Source organism: Triturus cristatus, chromosome 7, assembly GCF_964204655.1.
Source record: "Triturus cristatus chromosome 7, aTriCri1.1, whole genome shotgun sequence".
In the NCBI taxonomy this organism is placed as follows: domain Eukaryota; kingdom Metazoa; phylum Chordata; class Amphibia; order Caudata; family Salamandridae; genus Triturus; species Triturus cristatus.
Genome location: NC_140590.1, coordinates 662,248,801 through 662,274,108, shown reverse-complemented (window position 1 = coordinate 662,274,108; position 25,308 = coordinate 662,248,801). Strand labels below are relative to the sequence as shown.

The window sequence follows — 25,308 nt, the reverse complement described above, 5'->3', positions numbered from 1 at the left end:
GGGGTGTGGGTTATGTTTCCTGCCCCTTGCACCCCCCCACCTTTGCCCCTGGGGGTTGTTCTGACCTTCTGCGGCGTCTGCGTCGGTTTCTGAACACGAGGTCGTAGGCTATGAGGGCCGGGATGACGCGTAGGTTGGGGTTCATCGCTGTCCGTCACGTACCGGTGCTCCTTGTTCGCGTCGTCCTCAATTTCCCGGCAGTTTTTGGCTCCCGTGAAAAATGCTACTTGGGAAGTGACGTAGGCTTGAATCGTACTTGCTGGTCCGTAAAACGCTGCCTGACTCCGTCCGGACGTCGCATATGCGCCGTCCAGATTAATTTTTTTGCCGGTCGGTCTTTTGTACGACTCGTACGGAAATGGTATTTCTGTGCGAATCATACTTGCGAGTTTGTAAGGTGTTTTTCCCGGGTACGAGTCGGATGGAGAAAACGCTCCTTACGACCATTTGTACCTGGGTTTTACAGGATCGGAATCGGCACCTTGGTGTTAATGTCTGCTGATTTAATATAGTTCATATAAACAAGCTGATATGTTTCCCAGACTTGTGCCCATACATCTCATCTAGCAGGGGTTTCCATTTAATTATTTTATTGCATTGAGGAACTATTGTATAATCTAGGCTCTTAGTGTAATATTATTAATTGTATGATCTAATATACCTCGAGAAGCTATTTAAATCATAGTAGAAGCATTTTGTCGACTTCTAGACACGAGAAATTAGTAAATTCTTGAAAACTGCTGATGTTCATGAAAGTAAAATACATTAACAGTGATCTTTGAATATAAGGTTTTCTCTAGATTGATTCAATCTGAAACTAAAATTACATTGCTAATAGTTTGTCTGAATCTAAGTTTATACTCCCCCTCATTATAATTGGTTCATCAATTGGAACTATTACAGCATTTCAAGTCCCACTCAGAATGTATGATGCCTGTAATTTATGCAGTTAAATAGTCATTCCCTGGATGGGTAAAGTATCATTTTGATTGGGGTTATATATGTTAATTATCATAGGTTTCTTTAATTTGTGCATTGTTTTTGCATTGTAAGACTTGCAATAATCCACCACCCCAACAGATCAACCGGTATACAATGAACCTTAAATTAATATTGTCACTTATATGAGTGGGTTTCTTGTAAAATAATATTATCTGATTTAGGCTTACATGTTTTCCTTTATTATCAATAATCTTTTCCTATTATTGTTAATGCCATTCTCGTTCTAATATGCTATATTCAATATACTACTCAAGCAAAACTTTTCGAATATACATTCCCACACACCTAAGTCACCATCTATTGTCTGATTAAAAAATTGTCTCTTACAGCCCCTCTCTCTTCGGATAGCCCTCCTTGGAGAATTCTCTACTAAGTGCATTCCATATAGTGTACCAAGGAGCTGTCTACATGATATTGTATTCCTTCAGCCTTATGTACAAGAAGCAATTATAAAAACATTTTTATCTGATAATTATTAATCGAATATAATTTGTTTATGGTAATATCTAGCTGAACCTATTAGGCAGATATCTACACAAAACCACTATTTAATGCAGCTGTTGTTATGGCTTTTGAATTTGAGATGATAGATAGCTGCGAGGGCTAATTTTATGAAGCATAGATCTTTAGACAAGATGTGTTGCCACTTGCAAGAAGACTGTTGAAACATTCGTACCAGTGATTTGATCATTTTGTTCTGACTATCTACATTGTACTGTACCAATAGTAATTCATTTGTGTTTTTTCTCTTTTTAGGCTGTCCTGGGGTCTACTATATGCTGGATTTATATTTATTATGGCCAGTCTATTGGCAGTACTTATAACGAAAACATTGCTACTTGATTCGAGTTACCTTGTGATCTTCCTCCTGTTCTTCCTCTACGGTATTGCCTCTGTAAGTCTCATCTTGAAATCTCAGTGTGTCTGTTTATGTGTGCTGGATAATGCTAATTAAGACTCTGACAGAGGTATTTTCAAATCAAAGTTACACTTGTGAGTAATGTATTAATTTACTTTTACACTAGTAACTTTGCTACTGTTGAAATTTTTTTAATTACATGTCTCCACCACTGATAAAGGGAGAGGAGCATTACTTACAAATGTAAGTTACTACTACAAAAAACAGTAGCAAGTCTAGCGCCACACATGGACAAACCCATGTAATGCCACACCCTACAATAGAATCTATAGGAGGAAGGGGCTTAAATGTAAACCCCATAGGAAATGATGTTAATTTAAATTAAACAATATTATGTATTAAGAAATATAAATAAATATTGTTTAATGTTAAACACATATATAAAGCAAATTCTTTTTTTATTTAATTATAAAATATTTTAACACCTTTTTTGCATTTAAAAATATTGCTATACATTTTATTAAACTATGATTAAATTACTTTTAACAAATTGTATGAATCTTTTTAGTGACTATTAATGTATAGTAAAATAATGTGATGTTTTTACTTTAGGTGGGAATTTATTATTAATTTAAACTTGTGAACCTTTTAACCCCTTCGGTGCTCATGACGGAATGGTTCCGTCATGACCCACGGTTGAGCTGTGCTCATGACGGAACCATTCCGTCATGACCACGCCCGCGCAAGATTCCGTCAGCACAGCGGCGGAATCTGCGCAGCATCGAAGGGGTTAACCTTATAATTTAAAATATTTACATTAAAGCTTTTTTTAAGTTAGTTAATGCTGTAGCATTTTGTCTTTAGTTCCATATTTCGACTAAATATATAACAGTAATTTAGATTACTATTTTACAAACTTTTTTTCAACTTTAATAATCTTTTTACATTTTGCTACACTTTAAATCTCGGCCACCAAGGAGGACACCTTCCTATGGTAAAGTATAGGAAACTTTTCCTTACACTTTTCCATGTAGAGATCTCTTCCCCTACTGCAGAGATCTCTCTCTCTATGGTAAAGTAAATATAACTTTTTCCTATAATTTACCAATGAGAGATCTCCTCCAACTACCTAGTCTCCCTATGGTAAAATTTGGGGAAAAGTAAAAAATATTTACTGAACTTGTAAAACGTCTGTTATAATATTTTTTGTTAAATATTAAAGAAAATGTATATTATAAATGTGTTCTAGATGTAGAACTTATGACAAAAAATGTCCAATGTCCAGTGGTTGGCCATTGTGATGCTGGAATTACTTCATCTCTGAGCTGGAGCTCTTTACTAGAGTTTTGGGTCCCTATTTGGCTGTAGTAACTTTAGAAGTGCAGTTTGTGAATCGGAATCGATTTATTCTTTATTGAATTGGGAGAGCCCTCCCCGAACTCCCCGACTATCCTTTAAGGCCTCCATACTCCTTCCTTTCCCCTTCCTCTTTAGTAGGAAGTAATCCCTATTTTCCAGCCACTCGCCTCTGTCCCTCTCATTTTTATTACAAAAACATATACTTACATGTGCAAAGACTGTGCGCTTCGGGTGGAGAGATCCGCACAGAAAAAAGATAGGAGAGGCAGAGGTGTAAAGTCCGCACAGAGGTTTGTGAATAGCATTTTGTAAGACTACGAAACATACTAGAAATTGCTATTTGTGAATACGCCCCTTTGCGTTCTAAATGAAGGGCGAAAAGAATTATTGATGGACAGAATGCAGAACAATGTCATACATTCACCCCAGTACAGAGATCTGGGCCCAAATCCATCGTTTTTTTGCTCACCATGCCATTTCAGTTTGGACCCAGCCATATGCAAATCAGTCTTGACCCTGTGCCCTATGTGAACAGTCCAGCCCGAACTGCCAGGCCAGGTCCTCCCTGGACTGGAAACAAGCATCCTAGGACCGGTTTCGGGGTTTCACCCCTCTTCAGCCAGGATAGCTTGATTCCAGTGGCATGGAGAGCACGGGACTCACGTCTGAGCATACCAGTCCCACTCGGGGTGACAAATGCAAAAAGAATTATTGATGGACAGAATGCAGAACAATGTCATACATTCACCCCAGTACAGAGATCTGGGCCCAAATCAATCGTTTTTTTGCTCACCATGCCATTTCAGTTTGGACCCAGCCATATGCAAATCAGTCTTGACCCTGTGCCCTATGGGAACAGTCCAGCCCGAACTGCCAGGCCAAGTCCTCCCTGGACTGGAAACAAGCATCCTAGGACCGGTTTCGGGATTTCACCCCTCTTCAGCCAGGATAGCTTGATTCCAGTGGCATGGAGAGCACGGGACTCACGTCTGAGCATACCCGTCCCACTCGGGGTGACAAATGCAAAAAGAATTATTGATGGACAGAATGCAGAACAATGTCATACATTCACCCCAGTACAGAGATCTGGGCCCAAATACATCGTTTTTTTGCTCACCATGCCTTTTCAGTTTGGACCCAGCCATATGCAAATCAGTCTTGACCCTGTGCCCTATGGGAACAGTCCAGCCCGAACTGCCAGACCAGGTCCTCCCTGGACTGGAAACAAGCCTCCTAGGACCAGTTTCGGGGTTTCACCCCTCTTCAGCCAGGATAGCTTGATTCCAGTGGCATGGAGAGCACGGGACTCACGTCTGAGCATACCCGTCCCACTCGGGGTGACAAATGCAAAAAGAATTATTGATGGACAGAATGCAGAACAATGTCATACATTCACCCCAGTACAGAGATCTGGGCCCAAATCCATCGTTTTTTTGCTCACCATGCCATTTCAGTTTGGACCCAGCCATATGCAAATCAGTCTTGACCCTGTGCCCTATGGGAACAGTCCAGCCCGAACTGCCAGGCCAAGTCCTCCCTTGACTGGAAACAAGCATCCTAGGACCGGTTTCGGGATTTCACCCCTCTTCAGCCAGGATAGCTTGATTCCAGTGGCATGGAGAGCACGGGACTCACGTCTGAGCATACCCGTCCTACTCGGGGTGACAAATGCAAAAAGAATTATTGATGGACAGAATGCAGAACAATGTCATACATTCACCCCAGTACAGAGATCTGGGCCCAAATCCATCGTTTTTTTGCTCACCATGCCATTTCAGTTTGGACCCAGCCCTATGCAAATCAGTCTTGACCCTGTGCCCTATGGGAACAGTCCAGCCTGAACTGCCAGGACAGGTCCTCCCTGGACTGGAAACAAGCATCCTAGGACCGGTTTCGGGGTTTCACCCCTCTTCAGCCAGGATAGCTTGATTCCAGTGGCATGGAGAGCACGGGACTCACGTCTGAGCATACCCGTTCCACTCGGGGTGACAAATGCAAAAAGAATTATTGATGGACAGAATGCAGAACAATGTCATACATTCACCCCAGTACAGAGTTCTGGGCCCAAATCCATCGTTTTTTTGCTCACCATGCCATTTCAGTTTGGACCCAGCCATATGCAAATCAGTCTTGACCCTGTGCCCTATGGGAACAGTCCAGCCCGAACTGCCAGGCCAGGTCCTCCCTGGACTGGAAACAAGCATCCTAGGACCGGTTTCGGGGTTTCACCCCTCTTCATCCAGGATAGCTTGATTCCAGTGGCGTGGAGAGCACGGGACTCACGTCTGAGCATACCCGTCCCACTCGGGGCGCCAAATGCAAAAAGAATTATTGATGGACAGAATGCAGAACAATGTCATACATTCACCCCAGTACAGAGATCTGGACCCAAATCCATCGTTTTTTTGCTCACCGTGCCATTTCAGTTTGGACCCAGCCATATGCAAATCAGTCTTGACCCTGTGCCCTATGGTAACAGTCCAGCCCGAACTGCCAGGACAGGTCCTCCTTGGACTGGAAACAAGCATCCTTGGACCGGTTTCGGGGTTTCACCCCTCTTCAGCCAGGATAGCTTGATTCCAGTGGCATGGAGAGCACGGGTCTCACGTCTGAGCATACCCGTCCCACTCGGGGTGACAAATGCAAAAATAATTATTGATGGTCAGAATGCAGAACAATGTCATACATTCACCCCAGTACATAGATCTGGGCCCAAATCCATCGTTTTTTTGCTCACCATGCCTTTTCAGTTTGGACCCAGCCATTTGCAAATCAGTCTTGACCCTGTGCCCTATGGGAACAGTCCAGCCCGAACTGCCAGGCCAGGTCCTCCCTGGACTGGAAACAAGCATCCTAGGACCGGTTTCGGGGTTTCACCCCTCTTCAGCCAGGATAGCTTGATTCCAGTGGCATGGAGAGCACGGGACTCACGTCTGAGCATACCCGTCCTACTCGGGGTGACAAATGCAAAAAGAATTATTGATGGACAGAATGCAGAACAATGTCATACATTCACCCCAGTACAGAGATCTTGGCACAAATCCATCGTTTTTTTGCTCACCATGCCATTTCAGTTTGGACCCAGCCCTATGCAAATCAGTCTTGACCCTGTGCCCTATGGGAACAGTCCAGCCCGAACTGCCAGGACAGGTCCTCCCTGGACTGGAAATAAGCATCCTAGGACCGGTTTCGGGGTTTCACCCCTCTTCAGCCAGGATAGCTTGATTCCAGTGGCATGGAGAGCACGGGTCTCACGTCTGAGCATACCTGTCCCACTCGGGGTGACAAATGCAAAAAGAATTATTGATGGACAGAATGCAGAACAATGTCATACATTCACCCCAGTACATAGATCTGGGCCCAAATCCATCGTTTTTTTGCTCACCATTCCTTTTCAGTTTGGACCCAGCCATATGCAAATCAGTCTTGACCCTGTGCCCTATGGGAACAGTCCAGCCCGAACTGCCAGGCCAGGTACTCCCTGGACTGGAAACAAGCATCCTAGGACCGGTTTCGGGGTTTCACCCCTCTTCAGCCAGGATAGCTTGTATCCAGTGGCATGGAGAGCACGGGACTCACGTCTGAGCATACCCGTCCCACTCGGGGTGACAAATGCAAAAAGAATTATTGATGGACAGAATGCAGAACCATGTCATACATTCACCCCAGTACAGAGATCTGGGCCCAAATCCATCGTTTTTTTGCTCACATGCCAGTTCAGTTTGGACCCAGCCATATGCAAATCAGTCTTGACCTTGTGCCCTATGGGAACAGTCCAGCCCGAACTGCCAGGCCAGGTCCTCCCTGGACTGGAAACAAGCATCCTAGGACCGGTTTCGGGGTTTCACCCCTCTTCATCCAGGATAGCTTGATTCCAGTGGCGTGGAGAGCACGGGACTCATGTCTGAGCATACCCGTCCCACTCGGGGCGACAAATGCAAAAAGAATTATTGATGGACAGAATGCAGAACAATGTCATACATTCACCCCAGTACAGAGATCTGGGCCCAAATCCATCGTTTTTTTGCTCACCGTGCCATTTCAGTTTGGACCCAGCCATATGCAAATCAGTCTTGACCCTGTGCCCTATGGGAACAGTCCAGCCCGAACTGCCAGGCCAAGTCCTCCCTGGACAGGAAACAAGCATCCTAGGACCGGTTTCGGGGTTTCACCTCTCTTCAGCCAGGATAGCTTGATTCCAGTGGCATGGAGAGCACGGGACTCACGTCTGAGCATACCCGTCCCACTCGGGGTGACAAATGCAAAAAGAATTGCTGATGTACAGAATGCAGAACAATGTCATACATTCACCCCAGTACAGAGATCTGGGCCAAATCCATAGTTTTTTTGCTCACCATGCCATTTCAGTTTGGACCCAGCCATATGCAAATCAGTCTTGACCCTGTGCCCTATGGAAACAGTCCAGCCCGAACTGCCAGGACAGGTCCTCCCTGGACTGGAAACAAGCATCCTAGGACCGGTTTCGGGGTTTCACCCCTTTTGGGCCAGGATAGCTTGATTCCAGTGGCATGGAGAGCACGGGACTCACTTCTAAGCATACCCGTCCCACTCTGGGTGACAAATGCAAAAATAATTATTGATGGACAGAATGCAGAACAATGTCGTACATTCATCCCAGTACAGAGATCTGGGCCCAAATCCATCGTTTTTTTGCTCACCATGCCATTTCAGTTTGGACCCAGGCATATGCAAATCAGTCTTGACCCTGTGCCCTATGGGAACAGTCCAGTCCGAACTTCCAGGCCAGGTCCTTCCTGGACTGAAAACAAGCATCCTAGGACCGTTTTCGGGGTTTCACCCCTCTTCAGCCAGGATAGCTTGATTCCAGTGGCATGGAGAGCACGGGACTCATGTCTGAGCATACCCGTCCCACTCGGGGTGACAAATGCAAAAAGAATTATTGATGGACAGAATGCAGAACAATGTCATCCATTCACCCCAGTACAGGGATCTGGGCCCAAATCCATCGTTTTTTTGCTCACCATGCCATTTCAGTTTGGACCCAGCCATATGCAAATCAGTCTTGACACTGTGCCCTATGGGAACAGTCCAGCCCGAACTGCCAGGCCAGGTCCTCCCTGGACTGGAAGCAAGCATCCCAGGATCGGTTTCGGGGTTTCACACCTCTTCAGCCAGGATAGCTGGATTCCAGTGGCATGGAGAGCACGGGACTCACGTCTGAGCATACCCGTCCCACTCGGGGTGACAAATGCAAAAAGAATTATTGATGGACAGAATGCAGAACAATGTCATACATTCACCCCAGTACAGAGATCTGGGCCCAAATCCATCGTTTTTTTGCTCACCATGCCATTTCAGTTTGGACCCAGCCATATGCAAATCAGTCTTGACCCTGTGCCCTATGGGAACAGTCCAGCCCGAACTGCCAGACCAGGTCCTCCCTGGACTGGAAACAAGCCTCCTAGGACCAGTTTCGGGGTTTCACCCCTCTTCAGCCAGGATAGCTTGATTCCAGTGGCATGGAGAGCACGGGACTCACGTCTGAGCATACCCGTCCCACTCGGGGTGACAAATGCAAAAAGAAATATTGATGGACAGAATGAAGAACAATGTCATACATTCACCCCAGTACAGAGATCTGGGCCCAAATCCATCGTTTTTTTGCTCACCATGCCATTTCAGTTTGGACCCAGCCATATGCAAATCAGTCTTGACCCTGTGCCCTATGGGAACATCCAGCCCGAACTGCCAGGCCAGGTCCTCCCTGGACTGGAAACAAGCATCCTAGGACCGGTTTCGGGGTTTCACCCCTCTTCAGCCAGGATAGCTTGATTCCAGTGGCATGGAGAGCACGGGACTCACGTCTGAGGATACCCGTCCCAATCGGGGTGACAAATGCAAAAAGAATTATTGATGGACAGAATGCAGAACAATGTCATACATTCACCCCAGTACAGAGATCTGGGCCCAAATCCATCGTTTTTTTGCTCACCATGCCATTTCAGTTTGGACCCAGGCATATGCAAATCAGTCTTGACCCTGTGCCCTATTGGAACAGTCCCGTCCGAACTTCCAGGCCAGGTCCTCCCTGGACTGGAAACAAGCATCCTAGGACCGGTTTCGGGGTTTCACCCCTCTTCAGCCAGGATAGCTTGATTCCAGTGGCATGGAGAGCACGGGACTCACGTCTGAGCATACCAGTCCCACTCGGGGTGACAAATGCAAAAAGAATTATTGATGGACAGAATGCAGAACAATGTCATACATTCACCCCAGTACAGAGATCTGGGCCCAAATCAATCGTTTTTTTGCTCACCATGCCATTTCAGTTTGGACCCAGCCATATGCAAATCAGTCTTGACCCTGTGCCCTATGGGAACAGTCCAGCCCGAACTGCCAGACCAGGTCCTCCCTGGACTGGAAACAAGCCTCCTAGGACCAGTTTCGGGGTTTCACCCCTCTTCAGCCAGGATAGCTTGATTCCAGTGGCATGGAGAGCACGGGACTCACGTCTGAGCATACCCGTCCCACTCGGGGTGACAAATGCAAAAAGAATTATTGATGGACAGAATGCAGAACAATGTCATACATTCACCCCAGTACAGAGATCTGGGCCCAAATCCATCGTTTTTTTGCTCACCATGCCATTTCAGTTTGGACCCAGCCATATGCAAATCAGTCTTGACCCTGTGCCCTATGGGAACAGTCCAGCCCGAACTGCCAGGCCAAGTCCTCCCTTGACTGGAAACAAGCATCTTAGGACCGGTTTCGGGATTTCACCCCTCTTCAGCCAGGATAGCTTGATTCCAGTGGCATGGAGAGCACGGGACTCACGTCTGAGCATACCCGTCCTACTCGGGGTGACAAATGCAAAAAGAATTATTGATGGACAGAATGCAGAACAATGTCATACATTCACCCCAGTACAGAGATCTGGGCCCAAATCCATCGTTTTTTTGCTCACCGTGCCATTTCAGTTTGGACCCAGCCATATGCAAATCAGTCTTGACCCTGTGCCCTATGGGAACAGTCCAGCCCGAACTGCCAGGCCAAGTCCTCCCTGGACAGGAAACAAGCATCCTAGGACCGGTTTCGGGGTTTCACCCCTCTTCAGCCAGGATAGCTTGATTCCAGTGGCATGGAGAGCACGGGACTCACGTCTGAGCATACCAGTCCCACTCGGGGTGACAAATGCAAAAAGAATTATTGATGGACAGAATGCAGAACAATGTCATACATTCACCCCAGTACAGAGATCTGGGCCCAAATCAATCGTTTTTTTGCTCACCATGCCATTTCAGTTTGGACCCAGCCATATGCAAATCAGTCTTGACCCTGTGCCCTATGGGAACAGTCCAGCCCGAACTGCCAGGCCAAGTCCTCCCTGGACTGGAAACAAGCATCCTAGGACCGGTTTCGGGATTTCACCCCTCTTCAGCCAGGATAGCTTGATTCCAGTGGCATGGAGAGCACGGGACTCACTTCTGAGCATACCCGTCCCACTCTGGGTGACAAATGCAAAAATAATTATTGATGGACAGAATGCAGAACAATGTCGTACATTCATCCCAGTACAGAGATCTGGGCCCAAATCCATCGTTTTTTTGCTCACCATGCCATTTCAGTTTGGACCCAGGCATATGCAAATCAGTCTTGACCCAGTGCCCTATGGGAACAGTCCAGTCCGAACTTCCAGGCCAGGTCCTTCCTGGACTGAAAACAAGCATCCTAGGACCGTTTTCGGGGTTTCACCCCTCTTCAGCCAGGATAGCTTGATTCCAGTGGCATGGAGAGCACGGGACTCATGTCTGAGCATACCCGTCCCACTCGGGGTGACAAATGCAAAAAGAATTATTGATGGACAGAATGCAGAACAATGTCATCCATTCACCCCAGTACAGGGATCTGGGCCCAAATCCATCGTTTTTTTGCTCACCATGCCATTTCAGTTTGGACCCAGCCATATGCAAATCAGTCTTGACACTGTGCCCTATGGGAACAGTCCAGCCCGAACTGCCAGGCCAGGTCCTCCCTGGACTGGAAGCAAGCATCCCAGGATCGGTTTCGGGGTTTCACACCTCTTCAGCCAGGATAGCTGGATTCCAGTGGCATGGAGAGCACGGGACTCACGTCTGAGCATACCCGTCCCACTCGGGGTGACAAATGCAAAAAGAATTATTGATGGACAGAATGCAGAACAATGTCATACATTCACCCCAGTACAGAGATCTGGGCCCAAATCCATCGTTTTTTTGCTCACCATGCCATTTCAGTTTGGACCCAGCCATATGCAAATCAGTCTTGACCCTGTGCCCTATGGGAACAGTCCAGCCCGAACTGCCAGACCAGGTCCTCCCTGGACTGGAAACAAGCCTCCTAGGACCAGTTTCGGGGTTTCACCCCTCTTCAGCCAGGATAGCTTGATTCCAGTGGCATGGAGAGCACGGGACTCACGTCTGAGCATACCCGTCCCACTCGGGGTGACAAATGCAAAAAGAATTATTGATGGACAGAATGAAGAACAATGTCATACATTCACCCCAGTACAGAGATCTGGGCCCAAATCCATCGTTTTTTTGCTCACCATGCCATTTCAGTTTGGACCCAGCCATATGCAAATCAGTCTTGACCCTGTGCCCTATGGGAACATCCAGCCCGAACTGCCAGGCCAGGTCCTCCCTGGACTGGAAACAAGCATCCTAGGACCGGTTTCGGGGTTTCACCCCTCTTCAGCCAGGATAGCTTGATTCCAGTGGCATGGAGAGCACGGGACTCACGTCTGAGGATACCCGTCCCAATCGGGGTGACAAATGCAAAAAGAATTATTGATGGACAGAATGCAGAACAATGTCATACATTCACCCCAGTACAGAGATCTGGGCCCAAATCCATCGTTTTTTTGCTCACCATGCCATTTCAGTTTGGACCCAGGCATATGCAAATCAGTCTTGACCCTGTGCCCTATTGGAACAGTCCCGTCCGAACTTCCAGGCCAGGTCCTCCCTGGACTGGAAACAAGCATCCTAGGACCGGTTTCGGGGTTTCACCCCTCTTCATCCAGGATAGCTTGATTCCAGTGGCATGGAGAGCACGGGACTCACGTCTGAGCATACCCGTCCCACTCGGGGTGACAAATGCAAAAAGAATTATTGATGGACAGAATGCAGAACAATGTCATACATTCACCCCAGTACAGGGATCTGGTCCCAAATCCATCGTTTTTTGCTCACCATGCCATTTCAGTTTGGACCCATGCATATGCAAATCAGTCTTGACCGTGTGCCCTATGGGAACAGTCCAGCCCGAACTGCCAGGCCTGGTCCTCCCTGGACTGGAAACAAGCATCCTAGGACCGGTTTCGGGGTTTCACCCCTCTTCAGCCAGGATAGCTTGATTCCAGTGGCATGGAGAGCACGGGACTCACTTCTGAGCATACCCGTCCCACTCAGGGTGACAAATGCAAAAAGAATTATTGATGGACAGAATGCAGAACAATGTGATACATTCATCCCAGTACAGAGATCTGGGCACAAATCCATCGTTTTTTTGCTCACCATGCCATTTCAGTTTGGACCCAGCCATATGCAAATCAGTCTTGACCCTGTGCCCTATAGGAACAGTCCAGTCCGAACTGCCAGGCCATGTCCTCCCTGGACTGGAAACAAGCATCCTAGGACCGGTTTCGGGGTTTCACCCCTCTTCAGCCAGGATAGCTTGATTCCAGTGGCATGGAAAGCACGGGACTCATGTCTGAGCATACCCGTCCCACTCGGGGTGACAAATGCAAAAACAATTATTGATGGACAGAATGCAGAACAATGTCATACATTCACCCCCGTACAGAGATCTGGGCCCATATCCATCGTTTTTTTGCTCACCATGCCATTTCAGTTTGGACCCAGCCATATGCAAATCAGTCTTGACCCTGTGCCCTATGGGAACAGTCCAGCGCGAACTGCCAGGCCAGGTCCTCCCTGGACTGGAAACAAGCATCCTAGGACCGGTTTCGGGGTTTCACCCCTCTTCAGCCAGGATAGCTTGATTCCAGTGGCATGGAGAGCACGGGACTCACGTCTGAGCATACCCGTCCCACTCGGGGTGACAAATGCAAAAAGAATTATTGATGGACAGAATGCAGAACATGAAGGGCATCAAAGATTATCCAATGACAAAGAATGTACTTGTTTTTTAAATTTCTCTTGTACTTTATCCAATGCACTTTAGAGACCTGAGGGGCAAATTAGGATGGCGGGCGGACCTGTGTCCGCCCTCCATCCTCGCGGTGTTGGGGCCGGCCGCCAGACATGTGGCGGTCCAGCACCACAAATTAGGATGCGACCGCCACCCTGGCGGTCGCATTTCGCATTTTGACATTGCGAAGGGTGCTGCTTTAAGGCCCATAGGAATGAATGGGAAGTCATTCTCCAATTGCGATTCGCAATTTGCTAATCGCAAATTGAGAATAATTTCAAAGGTGCAAGAGTGTCATGATGACAACCTGATGCACCCCTGAAATGAGCACGTTTGCGCATATGGCGAACATACATGCCATAAGGGCATGCATGTGCGCCACATGGCACTTTGAAAAATTCCAAAATGTGCATTTTTCAAAGAAATCGCAAATTAACAACAACTTGAAGTTGGTGGTAATTTGCGATTTCTTTAGGTGAAATCGCACAACTTGGGTGCTTGTTACATAGCATTTAAGGAATCGCAATTTGCGATTCCTTAAATGCTTACGCAAAATTATGGAATCGCAAAATTAGCGATTTATTAATAATGCGATGCGAAAATGGCTGATACATCGCGATTTGCGATTTTGTATTCGCAAACGCTGTTTTTTTTGCGAATCACAGCGTTTACTAATACAAAATCGTTTGATACATATGCCCCCTAGTACCACTAGTCTTGGAGTCATCAAGACTAGGTTAGGAATAGAAATAAAACAGGGCTCTAGGACTCCCATTAACAGTTATAAATGTGTTCCTTACCTTCCCCCAAACATCCTGTAGCAAATAGGACGCGGTTGAGGTGCTAAGGGTGTGGTATGAGTTTAAGCCTTGAAGTAATCGGACTCCATGAGTGTGTGATGTAACTTCCTCTACCACTGGCATTTTCCTGCTTAGGCAGCTATGGCTGGGAAATGGGACAGAATTTGGTGAATGCTAGGAAATGGTTGTAGGAAACTCGATTTTGGATCATAATTCTCCATTCCAAATATAACCACTGGTAATGGCCTGGAAAAAGCATGGTAGTGCCGCCTGATAATACTGTGCGCTCTTTCAGTATACTTTATTTCTAGCCACTTATAAGGGTGGGTTCTCCTTTTTTCCCCTTGGACAATATCATTGCTGGTGTTTAAATGTCTCATAGAAGAATGACTTAATCAAGTCATACGTTTTGCTTTGCTGCTTGATTGTAGGACAAACTTAACGTTATTATTTAATAATTAAGCATCCTGAATTATCTTGTGTAATCAAGCTCCAATAATACTTGCCATTAATGAGAAATTAGAGTAGGTAAGCGAAATTGCCAATGACGAATTAGGAATCTTGAGTGAGTGAAATGTCGGTCACTGTTGCAGTGAAAGAAACCTGGGGCACAAAATACTTTATATTCTCATGGCCATTAACTTTGCACAGAAGTGCATCTCAAATTGTCATGGATACTATGAGTTACAATTAAAGCATTTTGATGCCTTGTGAGTCACTAGGAATCAGTGGAGGCCAAGGGCATTCCTCCTTCTTTACAATATGAAAGGGAATTACCAGATGTCGAGTGACCCTTTTCTCAGTCACAAAGCATGGAATGGTTAGAGCCTGCAGAGGACAGACTGTAGCCATTCACAAAGTCAAAACTGGATTGCTCAAACCCTGCTTGTGCAGGCCACTTGCACCCGGAAGTACTGACAGCGGTATTCCATAACGTTCTATTTACAGTGTGACACTGTTTATGGCATTGTGAGCCTGTTCGTCAAATTACAGGATCACAATGCAGATTCATAATGAATGTGAATGATGGGATAGAGGTTTGCTGCCCCATGAAGGCCTCCATTCCCGCATTTTATTACTTTTCACTAGGTGTCACAGTTGAATTCCTGCCTTGTTAATATTATTCAGGCAGGCAGATAAAAAGAAATGGGAATAAACCTTTATTCTGTGGGGACTACGAGCTACTCAGGCACTGCAAAGAGATTTTATGTTACGTTAGTGCCACTTACATAGCGCCTAATTACCAACAGTTTCTTAGCCCTTGTCTAAGGGTTAGCCATCTAGCACCAGGTAATCCTTGACAGAGACATTCAATCAGACTCTATAATGTCCAAAGGCAAGTTTATACAAAAAAGTTTTCAATCTCTTTTGAAATAGAAGGAGAGGGTATTCTCTTCGCAGACTTCTGGGAGTCCATTCCACAGCTGAGGTATCAGGACCTGAGAAAGCCCGACTGTCCATGGTCGATTTGTTTCAACCTGGGCAGGTCAGCAAAGTTTCCGCAGAGGAGCGAAGACAGTGTCCCGGTACAAATCGCCTTAGACGGCACTGGTCCATACAGGGTCTTCTGTGCAATGCGTAAGCCCTTGAGCCTGGCCCTCTGCTTTACTGGAAGCTGTAGCAATTGTGTCATCAACGGCGAGGCATGCATCTGTCTTGGTAGATTATATATTAATCTTGCAGCGTCCTTCATAACTACTTTGAGCTTACCCAGCTGCTTAGCTGGGAGTCCAATGTATAAACCATTGCCATAATCCAGCCAGATACAGTCAGTGCTGCCACCACTATTCGCATTGTTTTTTTTTTTTTTTTTTTGAAACCTTTATTACAAATTTCAATAGATATACAGGTATGGGCCTACAACCTCCGGGCCGGCCGCTAGTAAACAATAAGGTCATAAACATATAGGTATAAACACAAGCAGCAAGCAGTGTAAGTCCCAAGGATCCGAAATATCAGTTGCGGCTATAGGCCTTGACATCCCAAATGACGGTTTCATTTTAAATGAACAAAAACAAGAAACAAACCCACAAGGCGGCAAAAGTCCGGGTGACATTATGCGCTCCCCTCGGGAGGGTCCTACCAAACTACAATGGAAGGAGGGGGGGGGAAGGGCAGGGGGCAGAGACAAAGTTATCCCGATAACACAGAATCATGGGAATGCGCAGACTAGGGAGACAGGGCCTCAGCAGGGTCACGCGTTAGGGGCGGGGCGCAAATCCCGCCACGATAGGAGTTCCAGGGGCCCCACACCTTTACCCATTTCCCAGGCTTGCCTCTCGCCACATACACAGTCTTTTCTCGGAACATACACCAATCCATATTTTCCTTCCACACCGAAACCGTGGGTGACCTCTGGGAGCCCCACAATTGTGCTATGTCACGCTTGGCCACCATATATCCCAATGTCACCCACCACGTTTGCGCCACCGTGTAATCAGTCGGCTCCCAAACATTCAACAAACACCTCCTCGCCTCGGGGAACAACGCAACATGCGTGACCGCCTGCAATACTGCATGCACGCCACGCCAGAACCGAGTCACCTCCGGACATTCCCACAAAACATGGAGGAAGGTCCCAATCATACCACACCCATGCTTACACATCCCATCCACCGCATATCCCATGCGCATCAGGCCAGGACCCGTAACATACACCCTGTGGAGTATCTTGAGCTGGACGAACCGAAGGCGGGCCGGAATGGTTACCTCTTTCGGGGAGGCCACCGCAGACACCCAATTCTCGTCATCCAGCTCCAATCCATCGGCGACCCATGCCTCACGAAGGGCGGCCAGCAGCCCCGAGCGATCATTGACGAGCTTTTTATATATCAATGAAATAGTGCTGTCCGGCACATACCCATCTAGTACTCTATCTTCCAATGGGGAGCACTCAGGGATGGACGCGACCTCCGGGAATACGGAGAGCAACGCATGACGAACCTGCGCATACCGAAAGTACTCCCTATCATGCAACTGGTACTCCGCTTTCAGCACATCAAACGTTTTAAATCCCCCTTTCGTCCAGAGATCCCCTACCCTGCTAATGCCAATCGTGTCCCACTTCTCAAAGCCTTTCGTCGTCCACAAACAACCCAATCGCTCGGAAGCATACAATGGCGTCGCCCGGGTCAACCGATCCTTCCACCCCATCGCCGAGTTTGCCGCGTGCCACACGCGCACCGCGACCCGTGTCGGACCCGTCAAACGCGCGTCGAGCGATCTGGAGTAGAGCGCCCTATTGTAGTCGCCACCCGGCAACAACAATTTGTCCATCTCAAAAGCCGGATTAAGGGCAGGCCCATAAAGCCCGTGATTTATCGCTGCCAGCTGGGAAGCCCAATAATAACGTTTGATATCGGGGAGGGCGACCCCCCCGTCGTACCACGGGAGCGTCAGCTTCGCGAGGGCGATCCGCGGCCTACCATCCCAGAACAGTTGGCGCTGCAGACCCTCCACCTCCCCAAAATAGCTAGCCGGCACGACATCCATTGTGTTTTGTAGGGCGTAGAGAAACCGCGGCAACGACATCATCTTAAACAGCGCCGCCCGGCCAAGCGGCGAGAGCGGCAAACGCCGCCAACGCGCCACATCTGCCTTCAAACGTTGGAGAGGGGGGAGTAAATTCTGTGTGTATCGGGCCGCCGAATCCAGGGTAATAAAAATTCCCAGATACTTGAATCCCTGGTGAGCGACCTGGATAGGGCAACCCCGCGGGAGGATAGGAGCCTCTCCGAAAAGAACATAAACACAGGACTTAGCCCAGTTGATGACTAGGCCGGAGTTACGGCCAAAGGAGGACAATACATCCACCAACACAATCGACGATTCACGCGGGGAAGCGAGATACAAAAGAATATCGTCCGCATAGAGAGAGACTCGGTCCTCATACTCTGGGGTCCATCGGAGACCACGAATCGAAGGGTGCCACCGCAGCCACTCCGCCAGGGGCTCCAAAGCGAGCGCAAAGAGGAGAGGCGACAGCGGACAACCCTGGCGCGTGCCCCTGCCCAATTCAAAGGGAGCCGACACTCTACCATTCACCACCACCTGCGCCAGCGGTCTAGAATACAGCAATTTCACCCAACCGATGAATCCCGGGCCAAACCCAAACTTCTCCAGCGTCGCCCAAATATATGGCCACTCAAGCGTATCAAACGCCATTGTGGCGTCCAGGGACGCCAAAATGGCTGGCTCACGTATGAACGGAACCCTCGCGAGCACCCCATGCAGACGCCGCAGGTTAAGCGCGGTGTTGCGATGAGGAATAAAACCGGACTGATCCTGATGGATCAGATCGCACACCACGCCAACCAGTCGATTAGCCAGCACCTTAGCAAGGATTTTCGGTTCCGCATTCAAAAGCGAAATGGGCCTGTAGGACGTGACTCGATCCCGCGGCCTCCCCTCCTTATGAATAACCACGATGGTGGCCAGACGCTGGTCCAGCGGGAGAGAACCCGCCGCCCGAGCCGCGAGAAACATATCACGAAGATGCGGCGCTAATGTATCCGGCCGCAACTTGTACAATTCAATGGGAAGGCCATTAGGACCCATGGCCTTGCCAGAAGCGACTGAGCGTATGGCCAGGGCGATCTCCTCAGACGTCGGGGTCGCGTCCATCAACAATTTATCCTCCTCCGAAAGGGAAGGCAACCCAATATCTTTAAGCAGGACGCGGGAATCCTCTTCCGGGCGAGAAGAGACCGGGGAGTACACCCCGCGGAAATACTCTGCAAAGCAATCAACAATTTCCTCGGGATCAGTAACACGCACACCATCCACTCTCTCAACCAGCGGCACAACTCGACTCGCTCTCTCCTTTTTATCCAGCCACGCAATCAGTTTTCCAGCCTTATCACCCATATCATACAGTCGCCCCTGTTGCTCCCTACTCATGCCCTTGGCCGCTTCAGAGACCAGGGCCTTGTAGTCTGCTTGTTTGAGTCTGAGAGCATGCAATTTGTCTTCCGTGACACCACGATCCAGGTCACCCTCCAACTCAGTAATTTCAGACTCAATACGAGTCACCTCCTCCCGCTCGCGCCTCTTGGAATGGGAAATGAGGGACAGGGCTTCCCCCCGGAGTACCGTTTTGAACGCCTCCCAAAGAGAAACAGCAGACGAGACCGATCCCACATTATCTTCAAAATATTGCTCAAGGGATTTAATCAAGTCTGCACGAATTGTGGGATTACGCAGGTACCAGGAGTTAATCGGGACCACCCTCCCCTCCACCCCAGGACAATATCGAAGTGTAACAGAAGCGGGGAGTGGTCTGAAATGCCCCGGGCAAGATGTCGCACCTCCCCGATCCTCCCCGCCTGGGCCGCTGGCATAAGAACATAATCAAGTCTTGAAAGACTACCATGGGCCCCGGAGTGGAAAGTGTACTGTGTCTGTGCAGGGTGTTTTAGCCGCCAACAATCCACCAATCCCAGGGTGTCCAAGAGACCAGACAACCAAGTTTGGGCCCGGGGGAGGTCCCCTGGGGGGGTATCTTTCCTCGGCTCCGGAAACCACAGCATTAAAGTCCCCTCCAACCACTAGAATCCCCTCTGGCAGCCCGAGAAGAAGGCGCCCCAAGTCGGCAAAAGTAGTCATCTGCAAACCCGGCGGGACATAAATAGAAACCAAAACAATCCCTTTACCCTCCCATCTGCCCACCAGTGCAGTGTAGCGCCCCCTGTCATCATGGATCACCTCGTCAACCTCCAGCGGGAGCGAGGTTTTAACCATTATGCCCACACCCCTCGAACCAGAGGTGAAGCCCGAATGAGCCAGAAGGCGATAGCCCCGCCTATTCATAGCACGGAAGGAATTACCAATGAGGTGTGTTTCCTGCAGAAACACGATATCGGGTGAGATCCGTTTTAAACACTGCAGGACCACCCCCCGTTTTATCCTGTCCCCCAGTCCGTTAACATTCCAGGAAAGAAGTCTCAGTCCCCTACCCCCCATCACAACCAGCTCCAATCACCACCCTCCCAGAGAGCACGTTAAGTATGAAACAACAATAATCCTGCCTTGTGGTACAAACAAACAATACCCAACCCCAACCCAACATTCCAAACAAAACTCCCCCCACCCTGCACCCCTGCATGAGCCCAAACAGCCCCCCCAACTTGCAGTGTGCCTGTCGCCCTTGCATGAACTAAACTACAAAAAGACCCCCTGGAGGAGGAAAGAGAACCCCCTCAAGACACACCACAACCTCCAAGCGAGGGAGAACAAAACACGATAGTCAAGGAACCCTGAGCCCAACAAAGAAGTGACATCATCAGGAAGTAGCCCCAGTGTCAATACATTAGGCCCGGTCCGGTGGGCACTCTCTACTCGCGGCCCTCAGCCCCTCTCGATCATGTCCCCTAGGCAAAGTGTCCAACCAATCCCCCGCCGCCTCCGGATGGTCAAAGAAATGAGAACGACCCTCGGATTCCACCCGCAGCCTGGCCGGGAAAAGCATGGCATACTTCAAGTTCATGTCTCGGAGCCGCCGTTTGACGCCCATGAAACCCAGCCTCTGCTTCTGGACCGCTTGCGTGAAGTCAGGATAGAAGTTCACCTCAACGTTCTCTAGCTTGAGCGGCCCCTGCACTCTAGAAGCTTGTAGAATCGCATCTCTGTCCCGAAAATTGAAGATACGTGCAATAAGAGGCCGCGGGGGAGCTCCGACCTTCGGCTTGCCACCAGGAACTCTATGGGCCCTCTCCACCGCGAAGAATTTGCTCAATCCCCGAGGCATCAGACGATTGGAAATCAATTCCTCCACAAAGAGATCCGCAGCCGAATCCTCCAATCCGTCAGGCACTCCGATAATGCGGACGTTGTTCCTCCGGGCCCTACTCTCGGAATCCTCCAGTCGCCGATCCGTGAGAGCACTGGCCTGCCGGAGCCGACGTACCTCCGTTTGGAGGGCAGCCACCTCAGTCGTGAGGCCCGACGCGGTGAGGGCCAAAGAGTCAACCCTACCATTTGTCTGGGAAAGATCAGCCCTAACAAGGTTGACATCGATGAGAACCGCGTCAATTTTGTGCGCCAGGGTGTCAAACTGTTGACCCACCGAGGTCTTCATCTCCGCTATGGCGCCCATGATATCCTGCAAGGTCAGGTCCGTTGGCAAATCCGGGGCATCCGCAGGCCGCTCCGGAGACTTATGCGACCCGCCGGGAGAACCTTTCGGCAGGGTGTAGCGATCCATAACGTTGGCCTGGGTAGAGGCACCGCGCCGGGCCGATTTGGCCTTCAGCCTCTCTCCATCCTGCCTCGTCGCCATCGCCCTGTAATCCGTGCACCCACGAGTCCAGCGGCGGAGGGCGAACAATCGAGGCCGAAGACCCCAGAGGTCGCCTCAGGAAGGCGGAACGGGTCCCCGCAGAGTAGGCAGGGTCCCCCAGTGAGCCAACCACCACACTCCGCGAAAGAGCCGAGATCCCACTTGCGATGATGGCGAGAGGGCTCGAAAGCGAAAGTGAAAGTGTGGGGTGCGCGCCCCGCCAGGCTCGTCCCGTCGTTGTTATTCACTTCACCACTGGATCGCCCCTCAACTCAAGTCCGGGGTCAGAGGAGAAGCAGGCCGCAAACTTCAAGCGATGCCCATCACGGCACCCGGGGTCCGATTCGAAAACGGAAAACGGGCACCACCTCGGCTCAGGTTCACAAACAAAGTCCCCTCAAACAAATCAGGATGAAGACAGGATAGATGTAGGAGGTCGTAGAGGTCCTTGGGAGCCTCGCACCTACGCGGCCATCTTGGTTGCGCGCTAGGCTCCTCCTCCACTATTCGCATTGTTGAGAAAGATAGAAGAGGCACCAGTTTCCGAAGTTGCCTAAGTAGACCCATGCAGCTTCCCACGACTGTCGTCACCTGCCTGGTCATTGCCAACTTCACATCCAACTTAATACCTAGACTCTTCATAACGGACACAGATGACGGGGTAGCACCTAACTCCTGGGGCCAAAAAACATCTATCCAATGATAACCTTTGGTGTTGATTGCCAGGACCTCTGTCTTATCTGGGTTCACTTTGAGCAAGTTAGCCATCATCAAATTCATCGTAAACCTAAGGATGTTCTGCGCAATTCAACTGCGCTTGCTTATAGTTATCAATTCTCAGGATCAGCTGGGTGTCATCTGCATAATTATTCAGTTGGTGGTCCAGCTGTGCTAGTGCCACCACCAAAGGCTGAAATAGATATTAGGTAAAAGTGGGGACAGAGCAGATCCCTGGGGAACCCCACACAGTAGTACTCTTTCTCAAGATACATAGCCACCCTGCTGTACCTTCTGTGACAGATCCTTCAGGGAGGAGGAGAGCTGCCAAAAGGCGGAACCTGTGAACCACCGCACCCATAATTGATCCATCAACACTTGATGGACAACAGTGTTGAAAGAGGCTGTAAGATCCAACAGGATCAGCAAGAAGGGCTTGTTCCTATCTGCCGCCAGCCTGAGCTCATCCATTACCGAATGTATCACCAGTTCCGTACTGTAATGGGCCCTTAAACCTGTCTGGCGAGTATGGAGCAGTTGGTGCTCCTCCATAAATTCTGCAAGGATTCTGTATACATGTTTTTTCTACAATCATAGCTGGAAAAGGTTAGCTAGATACTAGGTGGTAGGGTCTGCCTCTGTCTTCTTCTGTAATGGGATTATCATGGCTTTCTTAAAACTGAGTGGTACTTTCCTTACCACAAGGGATGATTTTAGAAGGGAAAGCATCTCACCCCCGACTATGGGAAAGGCCATTTGGAACACCTTGGGAGGGCAAGGATCTTCCGGCAAGCCAGATTTAACTGCTGCCATTGCCCGTGCTAAGGCCTCGCGGTCCAATGGTGGGAACACTGAAAGCTTCTCACCCTGGAAGCCAGGCACCTCATTCACTATCAGTGGACATGGACAAAGTCGGTGTTTCTTACTTCAGTTAGAATCTGACTAATTTTCTTTAGGAAGAAGTCGTGCATCTTATTACAGTCCTCTGGATCTTGGACTGCCTTCTGTTCTTTGATTTGGCTCAACTCCCTCAACACTTTAAAAGTCTACCTTTGAGTATCACTTGCTTCTTTAATCCTTAACTCATAAAACTCTGCTTTAGGCGCTGTGTTCACTCCTTTATATATGCCCAGCACAGCTTCCACCATTTCCTTTCGTATTGGCACAGCTTTTGCTTCCCTTCCCGTAGTGCTGGAGTACACCAGGGGGCCCACTTGATTTTGTTCCTCACTCTTTCCCTCTGAGCGAGAGCCACCATTGTCTATGGCCTCCTGCATCCCACCTAGAAACCTCTTGCTCTGCTGATCGACATCCTAATTGTTGCTCAATGGATGCATTGCATCCTTTAATGCCTCCCCCAAATGGGTTTGATCTATTTTTGTCCAGTCATGTACTTGCGCCACTCCAGTGGCTGGTGCACCGGCTGACTGGACAGAGGGATTATAAACTTGATCTGATAATGATCTGACCAGCTACAAGGTTCAATCTCTGTTATACTAATTGGCGGATGAGTGTACCATATTAAATCAAGCATATGGCCCTAATCATGGGTCTCAGACCCAACTAGTTGTTGTAGCCCTAGCATGGCCATCCCTTCACTGAACCCACTTGCTTGGGGTCTCTTGGTACCCGATCCCACCAGAAGTTAAAGTCCTCCACCACTACTATCTGCTGGTACCTAATTTAATTTAATAAACATATAATTGAAAGGAGGGTTGTCCGAGGTGGGCAATAGACTACCACCGTCTCCGCACAAGTGGTCTTTAGTACTAGTTTCACCTTCAGGACCTTCGCCCCTTCCAAACCTTCTTCTACTGAAGCATCTGAAGCAAGGTGCTTCTGGCTGATCACTGCCCCCCCTCTTCCTCTCTTCTCTTCCTGCCCTGCTGGCAGGTCGTGCCAGGATATGATAATCCAGGGGCAAAGCAGTGACTATATCGGGTTCTGTGGCCTCCAACTAGGTTTCAGTTACGGCTAACACATCTGGTCCTTCCTCTTGCATTAACGAGAAGATTTCCAGGTTGTGTTTCTGAAGGGAATTTGTATTCAGCACCATAGCGCTTAACTCTTTCCCTGGGCCTACATGCATCCTTGTCAAGTTTTGTTTACCAGGCCCCACATCCTCTGCCCTCGAGCCCTGGTCCTGTTGTGTCTCTACCTCTCCTCCACTAATTAATAAGCCATCTGTCCTTATCCTCACTCTCACTTCTAAAGGCAGCAACAGTGTGGTGCCCTTTCGTCTCAGCTCCCCCAGATCCTCCATTGAATAGACCAGCATCTGACCAGGGGTCCTGGCCCCTGGTCCCATTCTGGTGCAGACGTGGTCTGGGCTAGATGGAGCACGAAGCATAAATTGTTCTGTGAGCAGACACTTCTCTGCATCATTGCCTAATCAAGTCACACAAGGAAACACAAGGCAAACCAATCTTTACAACCCTCAGTTTCAACTCTGGTTCATCCCCATCTGGCATTTCACTTTTTATCAATCCTTATATAAAAGACATTTTACAATTTAAAAAAATGTATCCTTTGCAGACTGATAAATCCATTCATGACTAAGACAGCCTTTCGTAATATAGGAATAGGAAGTCTTGCTCGTTGCAGGGGAAAGATTAAACTAAGCCTGGTATTATGAGTACACTAGGGCCTAGATTTAGTAAGTCTTTGTGTCGCCCTTACGTCATGCAAGGGGACTCAGGGCAATGCAAAGGCTTATTCTACAAAGCCATACAAGGCCTGATTTGCGTGGCCTTGCATGGCTTTGTAGAAAAAAATGGAACTCAACACAGCATATTGTGCTGATATGCATCACATTTCTAAGTGGTAGGCATTCCATAGGTGGAGCCTTGGCGTTCCCTTGAATCCATCCATGGATATCACGCAATTCCATGTGAGGTTTGTAAATCTCAATTGCGTGAAATTGGTACTGCTACCACAGAAAGGCATAACAAGGAGAACATAGTTTTTTTTCTCCTTGTTATTTCCTCTTTCTGTGCATTATGCATTCTGTTTCACACATAGAAAGAGGAAAATGCCTCTTTGGATTGTTTTTGTTCAGGAAGGAGGTCAGCCTCAAGAGTGCCTGCACAGGGAGAGAGCACCATATCTCAGTAGATATGGCA

The 25,308-nt window shown here is 48.5% G+C and overlaps 1 protein-coding gene across 3 annotated transcripts in view; it reads left to right on the top strand.

Moving 5' to 3' along the window:
• The window catches only part of LOC146810314 (ATP-binding cassette sub-family A member 10-like), a 1,546,030-nt gene that overhangs the window by 223,601 nt on the left and 1,297,121 nt on the right, over window positions 1-25,308 (top strand). For all 3 annotated transcript variants that reach the window (XM_085617307.1, XM_085617308.1, XM_085617306.1), the window contains exon 7: window positions 1,759-1,897. In XM_085617307.1, the coding sequence (XP_085473433.1) occupies window positions 1,759-1,897 (139 nt within the window). The remainder of the gene's footprint in view (window positions 1-1,758; window positions 1,898-25,308) is intronic.